Source organism: Polypterus senegalus, unplaced genomic scaffold (genome assembly GCF_016835505.1).
Source record: "Polypterus senegalus isolate Bchr_013 unplaced genomic scaffold, ASM1683550v1 scaffold_5864, whole genome shotgun sequence".
Classification (NCBI taxonomy): domain Eukaryota; kingdom Metazoa; phylum Chordata; class Cladistia; order Polypteriformes; family Polypteridae; genus Polypterus; species Polypterus senegalus.
Window position 1 is genome coordinate 1 of NW_024382357.1, and position 11,112 is coordinate 11,112.

The window sequence follows — 11,112 nt, forward strand, 5'->3', positions numbered from 1 at the left end:
CAATATAAATCGCCTTAAGTGCAGCCTTCTGTGAAAAGACAATGGGAAAAGCACGGGAAAATATAAGAATTTCAGCGAATACCAAGTGGAGGCAAAGGAAAACATACTATTTGTTCAAATAAACGTGGTATAATCAACAAAATGAAGTTGATCGAGCGACATAGCGTGTTGGAGAAACTTGAAAGCTCACATTCACAAAATCGCACAGTGCCGGAAATAAAAAGAAGTCACATATCAAAGTTGCCGTGAAAAGAAGAGTTGTAAGCCCACTGTCTGAGTGTCATATGAAAGCTTATTAGGTACAGAGAAAAAGGCACACGGTGGGGAAAAAGCACTAAATGTCAACTTTAATCTCGAATTTTCCACTTTAATCACGTAGTTTATTTTGTCATTTAGTAGAACATTATAAACTTCATCTTAAAATCGTTTAATTAACCAGTTTCTCAAAATTACATCGTAATTAAAGTAGCACGTTAAATGCTTTGTTTTGTATTTGATCTTCTATGTGCTCTGTGTGTGTGAATCACTACTTGCTTCTTAAACTGGCTCTCTTCCTCCAACTGGACACAGAGTCCATTACATTTGTGATATTACAGCTCTCTGAATAACTAAAATACTGAGATGTATACGTGATGTCATTTTCATGATGATAGGAGCTAAAGCACATTATTAAACATGTGTTTCATGAGCCTCGTGCTCATGACAAGCATTTATTTTTGTCGAAATTTGTCGCTGCGCTTTTAGCTGTGTTGTTATTTTCTTTCTGTTTTATATTCAATATATATTACGCGCGCCCAAGAGTCCTTGCTTTTCTTTCCCCAAGTAACCGATCGCCACACAATCAGCTCTGTAATAAAAGTTAAGCCATCTGTAAGCTTAGCCGATTCTTCAAAACGCTTAAAGAACATTGAAATATCTTCGTAGTACATGTTTAATTATTCTATCCTTCACGACACTCCCAGTGAAGAATATAGATTATTTAAATGAAGTTAAAGTTTTATGTGTATAATTTAACAAACATATTTTGCTGCATTTCACCTTAAAAATGATATCGTCATCATATGTAAATACGCGCTTTATAAAGTGGCCCAGGTTGTGAGATATTATAACTGTAGTGCAAGTTTACAGTGGGGTGATTGTACTTATAAGTACAAACAGTTCTACAAGGAGCAATTGATTGAGTGCATTTAAAGTTCTTGGGATTAAACTGTTTCTGAACCGCGAGGTCCGTACAGGAAAGGCTTTAAAACGTTTTGCAGTGGCTGAGACAGCGTGTCCTTAAAGCTGTATACCGATAATTCTCTTCCGATCACCTGCTGCTGTGATTCACACTCAGATACAGTGATATAAATACTCCGAGTCGTGCAGTGAGAGTAATATGGAAAAAGATGATCCGCTGTGGCAACTCCTAACGGGAGGAGCTGAAAGAAGAAGAAGAAATAGAAGTGAGAGTAACAACGCTAAAGCAGTTATGGTATTTGGAATACTATGGCTGTTCCCTGGACCATTATATTGTTACAAGTTAATTACAATCAGATGCATTACACTAATAAACAATATGCGGTTAGTTTCTGTGTATTTATAAAGCGCGCCATGAAAATAATGAGTAATCACACAAGAACAGTAGCACTGCTTTGACGCTGGGTGCCGCCAGTTTGCAAAACCGAGCGGAGAACTTGCGTACGACAAGGCATGAGGTACCGTGGAAAAGTGCGTGGATTTACGCCAAGTGTAGGTTTTATACATCGCGATTTGAACGTGGAAAAGTTCTTACGCAACATTTCTGTGCGTACGCACCGTTTATACATGAGGCCCCTGGTGTCTTGTCTTGCTATATGGTTGCGAGAAATGGATGCTATCCAGTCACCAGAGATGAAGACTGGACTCCTTTAGTACTGTGTCTCTCCGGAAAATGCTTGGGTACCGTTGTTTTGACTTTGTGTTGTTCATGGAGTCCTAAATGAGGCACATTACCTGCATTGTGAGGGTGCGTCAGTTACGGCACTACGGCCATGTGCCGCGATTCCCCAAGGGTGGTCAGCTCGTAGGATCTTCATTGTTGGGGACTCAAGCAGCTGGACCAGGCCAAGGGGTCGCCTACGTAACACCTGGCTGTGTCAGACAGAGGGTCATATTCAAAAGGTGGGACTGGACTGTGCGCCTGCCTAGGGGTGTTGTCAACTTGATCCCAAGCTATTTCTTTGTGTGGTAAATGTGGAAACGTGCTGTACTAGTACATACTCCACAATCTCATGTATGCTCCCCAACCTGATCTGACCTGTCTTTTAATTCAAATTTGCTTTCTGGTGTAATTTCTGGTTTGTGAAGTCAGAGCCCAAATTTAAAACTGATTTCATGAAAGTGATTAGTTGCCCTGGAACAATAACTTCTAATTTTTTCCAGATAAAACAGAAACCCCAAAATATCTGATCACCTCTCCCCATAACCCTTCACTCAAACCAGTTTATATCTAACATTTTTGACATGGACTTTATTTTTGCAGAAATTGCCTTTGTCTTTGAATTGTAATCGGAGCACTAATGAACTGCCATTTGATTCATTTTAAAATGGGATTACATTTATGAGGGACATTCAAAAAGTTTCCACACTTTTTTTTAACTCTATTTATTAAGAATTTCAAAAACAAATGACATCACATTTTTACATAGTCACCTTCATTTGCGATGCAATTTTTTCCAGCATCATAACAACTTTTTAATGCCCAATTACTACTCCTCCCGCCTTCACCGTTTCCAACGAAAATATAAAAGTGCATAAACGTTTTGAACATCCCTCATATATTATAACCTTAATACAGTATATTCTGTGTCAGTTTATAATGTAAACATAAGATGTTTGGTTAAAAGTCCTTTCTATTGCTTTTCATGTAGGACCTTCAAAAGCCACTTTCCAAGCTTCAGAAGAAATGGCTGATCTTGGCCTGTGCCTCCTGGAGGTCAGCAGTATGACAGAGCAAGAATCTGCAAAAACTGAGGATAACCCCGAGCAGATTTCTAGGTACATTAAACAAGAAGATCCTGAAGCAGAGATGACTTTGTTTTCTGGAGGTGCTATAAAACATGAATCGGTCATTGTTAAGGAGGAGGAGGTGATGGTCCATATTAAAGAAGAAGAGTCTGAGGTGGAACTTTCTTCCATTGTTAAGACAGAAATGCTGGATGTCGAGTGCACAGCAGAAGATCCGATGAGTGTTTGTAAAGGAAAGGAAATGGATCTCGCGGACATACAAGGCGGTTTGTCCTCATCCCATCAGGAGTGCGAGCCTGGAGGTGAAAGTGCCAAAAAACCCTACCAATGTATGGAATGCAGAAAGACTTTCAGCCGGGCGACACATCTCAAAAAGCACCAGACGATCCATACAGGAGAAAAACCATACCACTGTACTGAGTGCGGAAAGGCATTTAGTCTGGCTGCATATCTTAAACAACACAAGCGAATTCACACGGGAGAAAAACCATACGAGTGCAAAGTGTGCGGAAAGACCTTCAGCCATAAAATAAGTTTTAAATATCATGAGAAAATTCACACGGGGGAAAAAACCTGCGAGTGTAACGAATGTGGGAAGACTTTCATTTGGGCCACAGACCTCAGACGGCACCTGCTCATCCATACGGAGGATAAACCGTACCAGTGTAAAGAATGCGGGAAGACTTTTAGTAATAATGTAAGACTGAAATGCCACCAAAGGATTCATACCGGAGAAAAACCATACCAGTGTGTCGAGTGCGGAAAGACGTTCAATCATAACATCAGCCTTATTCGTCACCACAGAGTCCACTCAGGGGAGCAACCTTATGAATGTACCGAATGTGGAAAGACATTTCTGCATAAAGTAAGCCTCAAGCAACACCAAAGATTTCACACTGGAGAAAAACTCTACCCCTGTCCCGAGTGCAGTAGGATTTTCAGCCAGAATGTCAGGCTTAAACAACATTTGAGGACTCACACGGGAGAACGGCCTTACCAGTGCACGGAATGTGGAAAGTCCTTCACGCAGAGCGTAAGCCTTAAGCAGCATCTGAGAATTCACACCGGAGAAAAACCGTACCAGTGTCTGGAATGTGGCAAGTCTTTCAGCCATGCTTCAAACCTTAAACAGCACCAGACGATTCACACCCGACAGAAACCCTTCCAGTGTATAGAGTGCGGAAAGACTTTCACCCAAAACGTAAGCCTCAGGCAACATCAGAGAATACACACCAAGGAAAAACCGTTCCAGTGTACTGAGTGTGGGATAACGTTCAGCTGGACCTCAAGTCTTAAACAACACCAGAAAATTCACAAAAGATAAAACTCAAAAAGAGAAAAGGAGACGTACCATTACTACAGTGTAGATACTGCATACGATCAGGGGTTATCTTTTTAGTTTAATAAGCCATCTAAGGGTTTTTCAAATTTCAGTCTTGCTGACTTTTGGTTCTTTCACATAAATATATTTTCAGAAGGCAAAAAAGGAGGAACTACCATCCATTATGAGCACTCACTTTGTCTGCTTCAAGATCAAATGGAGCTCAAGCAATGGCTGCTAGGCAGGAATCACCTTTGCACAGGACACCAGGCTAATGCCAGGGATACTCGGCTGCATCGGGCGAATGTAGTAATGCAAACCAGGATGACTTTGGATTGTAGAAGAAAGCCGACACGACCAGCAAAAAAACAAGAAAGCTCACAGAGAACATACAGACTCCATATAAGATGCCAATTAAACTGTACAACATGCTGGAGGAGAACGATAGAGTGCGTTTTTACAATATCAAATATGAATTTGCAGCTTTGAGGGGTAAAACAATTACTACTACTTTAGATTGGTTGCAAGTTCTTCTTTCTCATTTTTTTAAATAGATAATCTGCTAAACTATTCAGCTGTTCCAGTCTCCATATGAAGTACACCGTAGCTGTGAGGCTTCTGAGAAACTGGCATTTGCCACTTAAAACTGTCGGCAAAAATGTAATATTTTATTTATGCTAGATAGGCCATTCAGAGACAGTTTAGTACAAATTTAAGAGCATAAATTAGGCCCGGTTTGTCCGAGCATGTAGTGTGGAAAGTTTATTAGCCATGAGGCATTTCCTTAACAGATGTACACCAGAGATTTGATCATTGAGGTTTAATACCTACCACATTTGATTAATTAATGCCATATACTATTTGGAGAAGCAAAGTAAAGAATTGCAGTTTCAAATTAACCAAATTTGTATCATGAAGCGTGAACCAATTTTGGGTTAAAGGATAAGGATTTATGCAGAAGAATTGAAGCTGAATAAACATCAGGGTTGGACAATAAGGTGACATTATTAAAATTATAAAATGTCATCATAGGCAGTAACTCATATTTAATGTAAAAGGATTTTCAAAAACGTTGTACAAGTCATAAATGACACTTGGGAATTTATACATGAGGTAACAGTTTTGTAAATATGGTGGGACTGACAGCTAATGTGTAAATTTATTAAATCGGAAAAAGTACGCTCCAGCAAAAAAAAAAAAAGTTGTACCATTGTGTGATAATTTTCAGTAATTATAACATTATTATTATTATTATTATTATTATTATTATTATTATTATTATTATTAATAATAATAATAATAATTCAAGGTACAATAATACAAGGTGCTCCCCATTAATCCTTCATATCTTATTAAAGACCTGCTATGTGGTGAGAGTAGGCCTTAGAAAGTGAGCATGAGAGGAGCCTCCTCAATGTTCTCCTAAAGTCATGTATGGTATGGCTGGAATGAGCTAACACAGCGGTTCTCAAACTCAGTCTGGAGACTCTCTGCAGCTGCAGGTTTTTATTCCAAACAGTTTCATAATCAGTGAGTCATCTTCCCTCAAATTGATCTCATTTCATTATCTGCTTTTCCCTTATTTTACAGTCAGAAAAACACAGCAGTTTGATTTGTATATGTGTAAGACATTTAGAAGTATTTGTATTGTTGCTACGCCTTCAAATGGTTGGCTGTCATTTGTTGTTTTCCCATCAATTTGCCTTTTATTGTGTGTAATCTGCACCCGTATCCCAATAACAGTTAACGACAAGCAGAGCAGACATGGCACCGAAAGGTGAAAGGCTGAAACTGCTTTAGCATCACACCCATTAATATGCTTATTAGTAAATAATTAATTAAATCCCTAGAAGAGCTGATAGAGCAGATTAAAAATCACAATCATGAAAATCTTAAAATGAAGAAAGAAAAAAAAAATGTGGACGTTAGCGTCAGTCTTTGCACCCTAGGAACCAACTTACCCGAACAATTCTATAACATTTCAGTAATTATTTACTGCTCTGATGTTGATCTTTCTGATCTTAAAATAGGTCATTACAATAGCAATCGACAAGAAGAATTCATAATTAATTGCAGAATTACGGTATTTGCGGGTTCCTCTAGTGTGCCTCTTTCTGTTGCACGATTTGGTTCAAAAACTAAGCAGCTCATCGTCATCTGATAACAGGCTTAAGTTTCGAGTTTGGTATTTTTCCGTCCAGCTGTTTTAGCTCAAGACTGTCCTCATGAAACTGTGACACCCAGACACACACCCACACACAGACAGATACACACCCATCATAGGGGACTCTAAAACATCAAGATCTGTCAAAAATCTGAGATCGAAATCTTTGATGTATCTAAAGTGTTTTCTCTTCTTCTTCATAATTAAGCTTGGTGTCCAATTACAAGCCAAGATTAGTTGGAACAAAAACCTGCATCCACAGGGGGTCCCCAGAATTGAGTTTGAGAACCACTGGATTAACACAAACTCCACCTACATAAAGGCAGTGGCTAAGAGAAGACTAAAACTAGTAACTTAAAAATCTGTTTTAGCTTATGACACTCCAGTTAAAGTGGATTTGCATTATTGGAGAGGAGAAGCCTTATGATATTCTTGAATACTAAAACTCCACAATAAATAGACTTTCTTTACATAATGCTGCTCTTTAATGATATAATAAATTATTAATGTAATATTTTAAATTTTCTGAATATCTGGGTTCAAATGTGGATTCAGCAAGTTGGAAATATGTGTCATGAGTACCCACTGTTATCTCATACCACTTGCATTAAGACTTGCTTACAACCAACCAACCATTTTCTAACCCGCTGAATCCGAACACAGGGTCACGGGGGTCTGCTGGAGCCAATCCCAGCCAACACAGGGCACAAGGCAGGAAACAATCCTGGGCAGGGTGCCAACCCACCGCAGGACACACACAAACACATCCACACACCAAGCACACACTAGGGCCAATTTAGAATCTCCAATCCACCTAACCTGCATGTCTTTGGACTGTGGGAGGAAACCGGAGCGCCCGGAGGAAACCCACGCAGACACGGGGAGAACATGCAAACTCCACGCAGGGAGGACCCGGGAAGCGAACCCGGTCTCCTTCTGAGGCAGCAGCGCTACCACTGCGCCACCGTGCCGCCCTCTGCTTACAAGTAACAAATGATTTAAAGTTCTCTGCAGACTGTCCAATCAGGCCTTCCTGCATTTGTGTTAATTGTGAAAAATTAATCTCATCAGCTTTCTTCTTTCTTTCTGATACAGCATAGCTCTCTTTATATTTATATGTGTATGTATATATATATGTATATGTATATGTAATATATATATATATAATATGTAATTAGATACTATATGTGTGTGTGTGTGTGTCTGTTTGTATATTTTTATATACATATATATGTGTAATAGTTATATATTGTGACAGATTGGGGGCGCTATCGCTCCCTTGAACCCTTGTCCAAGATGCCAGACACCAGATAAAAGTCCAAAAGTAGACTTTATTCATAAACAACAGTGCACAAAGCACCTGCCTATCCACAATACTCATTAATAATAAAGCAATAATCACAGTAATCAATCCTCCACACTCCCAGATGTGTTGCCACCCTTCCACCCAGCTCAGGTCAACGCTGTGGTGTCTCTCTCAGTCTTTTATAGTCCTTGTCCTGGAAGTGTTTCACCCTGTCTGTCCACATGACTAGAAACACTTCCGGGTCAGGTAAAAACCCTTTTTCTTTATCCCGGAAGTACGCCATTCCCCTTGTCCATGTGACTTGGATGTACTTCCAGGGTGTAGGGGAAAATAGTCACTGCTCCTCCCTGCTGTGCCTTCTAGTGGCTCCCATGGTATCCAGAAGGGCTGTAAAGGAAAACTCCAATGCCCGTAATTCCCTGCTGGCATTCGGGGCACCTCCATGCTGCAGGAAGGGCTCCACCTGGTGGCGTGGGGGTATTGGCCGGGATGAACGACCGGCCATCTATCACAATATATATATATACTAGACATTAAGTCCGTTACAATAACGGGCGCTAGAACAGTAGTCCATAAACATTAGTAGGAGCAGTCTATATTAAATGGCAAGGGACCTTGTATGTGGCTGTAATATGTGTCACTGTATTGTGTGCCTTTAATTTTCTCTCTCAGTAATACTGGTTTGTATTTCCGTAAAATTTTGTCTGACAGTAATACAGTGGAACCTCGGTTCACGACCATAATTCGTTCCAAAACTCTGGTTTTAATCCGATTTGGTCGTGAACCGAAGTAATTTCCCCCATAGGATTGTATGTAAATACAATTAATCCGTTCCAGACCATATAAACTGTATGTAAATATATATTTTTTTAAGTTTTTAAGCACAAATATAGTTAACTATACCATAGAAAGCACAGCGTAATAGTAAACTAAATGTAAAAGCATTGACTAACACTAAGAAAACCTTGAACAACTGAGAAAACTAAGACTGCAAGAATTTGCACTATAGCCTTATGACCCGCTCGCTAAAAACTCTTTTTTTAATGAGTTTTAAGCACAGGGGAAAAAATGAACATTTGAAAAATCTGTAATTTAATAAACCACCAAGAAAAGTAACATTGCAACAATGCACGTGTGTGTGTGTGTGTGCATCTCTCTCACGGGCCTGCGTGTGTGTGTCTCTCGCGTGTGTGTCTCTTAAGCGCGCGCCTCTGTGTCTGTGTGTATGTCTGTCTGTCTGTCTCTCGCCTGTGTGTGTGTGACGCGCGCGCACCTGTGTGTGTGCGTGAGTCTCGCGTGCGCGCGCGTGTGTGCGTGTGTATCTGTCTCTCTCTCTGCACAGGGAATGCGCAGGAAGAGACTGAACACGTGCTGTGTGGCCCCACGCATGCGCACTTCACCAGAAGACACACACACAGACACCTGGACGCACACAAGGGTTTTATTAAAGAGGATATATGCGTGTGTGTATGTGTGTGTGTGTGTATATATATATATATATTATGCCCAGACTCCTCACTCTGTCTCTCGAGACCCCTGACCAGAGCCTCCATTGACTCCACGAAGATCACAGTATCATCAGCAAAGTCAAGATCAGTGAGTCTTTCCTCAGCAACAGAGGCCCCACAGCCGCTGGACCCCATGGCCTTGCCCAACACCCCGTCCATGCAAGTATTGAACAGACTAGGAGCAGAACACAAACCTGACTGACAAACCCCAGAATTAACTGGGAAAAATGAAGAGGGTCTGCCTGCACTCTGCACAGCACTCACAGTACCAGTGTACAGGCCGGCCATGATATCCAGCAACTTTTAGGGGATCCCGTGAAGTGTCAGGATGTCCCACAGGGTAGCTTGATCAACTGAGTCAAACGCTTTAAGAAAATCAACAAAAGCTGCAAAAAAACTCGGCCGATATTCACGTTTGCACTCCATGATCTTAAAATGGGACAAAATTGAATCATGCAGCATGTCAATCCCATGCAAATCGGTAACTAAATGGCTAAAAACAAAAAAAAGTCAAGGTAAGGGAATGGCCAAGTCAAAGTCCAGACCTTAGTCCCATTGAGATACTGTGGTGGGATCTTAAGAGAGCATTGCAGGAATGAATGCCTTCAAATATCAATGAATGGATGCCTTCAAATATCAATGAACTGAAGCAATGTTGTAAAGAAAAGTGGGCCAAAATTTCTCTTAAGACAATGTGAGAGGCTGATAAACTCCTACAGAAAATGTTCACTTCAAGTTATGGCTGCTAAAGATGGTTTTACATATTATTAAATTAAAGGTTGTACTTTTTTCCCACATAGTTTCTAAATGTTTGCTTCTTCTTCTTTGTGGGGTCGACATGCTTGATCAACCTTCTCCGAACAGCTTGGTCCTGTATCTCATCGCCTGTCAAGCCCTTTTCATCTTCTTTTACTTTATCCATCCACCTTCTCTTTGGTCTTCCTCATTTTCTCTTCCCCTGTACTTCCATTCCCATCACTCTTTTGATCACGTATTCCTTGCCTCGCTTCATCACTTGTCCATACCACTCCAACTTACTTTCCTGTACTTTCTTAGCTATCTCTCCCACTTTTGTGGTACCTCTGATTGTTTCATTTCTTATTCTGTCCTTTTCTGTAACTCCAAACATCCACCTCAACATTTTAACTTCTTTTTTTGTGATCTCTATGCTGGCCATGTCTCAGCTCCATACATTATTGCTGGTCTTGCCACTGTCTTGAACACTTTACCCTTAAACTTCGTCTTAATTCTTCAACCACACAACACTCCCGATACCTTCTTCTGATTGCTCCATCCACATTGTACTCTGTGGGTTTTCTCTGCTCCACAACCCCAATTCCAGAAATGCTGTGTAAAATGTAAATTAATGATTTGCAGATCTCATAATCCCATATTTTGTTCACAACAGAAGACGTATCAAATGTTTAAACTGAGAAAATGCACCATTTTAAGAAAAGAACATGGTCATTTTGAATTTGATTGGAGCAACACATCTCAAAAATGATGGGACAGGGTCATGTGTACCACTGTGTAGCTTCCCCTCTTCATTTAATAACAGTCAATAAACATCTGGGAGCCGAGGAGACCACTTCTGGACTTTCAGGAGAGGAATGTTGTCTCATTCTTGTTTGATAATAGGGTTCAAGCTGCTCTACAGTCCTAGGTCTTCTTTTTTGTATCGTTTGTTTCGTGATGTGCCAAATGTTTTGAATTTTGGAAAGTCTGGACTGCAGGCTGGCCAGTTCAGCTCCTGGACTCTACTACTACAAAGCCATCTGGTTGTAATAGATGCATTATTTTTGCTGAATTATGGAAGGCCTTCCCT

The 11,112-nt window shown here is 40.3% G+C and overlaps 1 protein-coding gene across 1 annotated transcript; it reads left to right on the forward strand.

Annotated features, from left to right (window-relative positions):
• Positions 1-2,895: 2,895 nt before the first annotated feature.
• Positions 2,896-5,524, forward strand: LOC120521052 (zinc finger protein OZF-like). The gene has a single exon (XM_039742940.1). It carries the CDS (start codon positions 2,927-2,929, stop codon positions 4,310-4,312), a length of 1,386 nt encoding a protein of 461 aa, XP_039598874.1. The 5' UTR covers positions 2,896-2,926; the 3' UTR covers positions 4,313-5,524.
• Positions 5,525-11,112: the final 5,588 nt, after the last annotated feature.

Excerpts from the sequence above, each read along its gene's own strand:
- LOC120521052 (XM_039742940.1), top strand. The coding sequence starts at position 2,927 with ATGGCTGATCTTGGCCTGTGCCTCCTGGAGGTCAGCAGTATGACAGAG.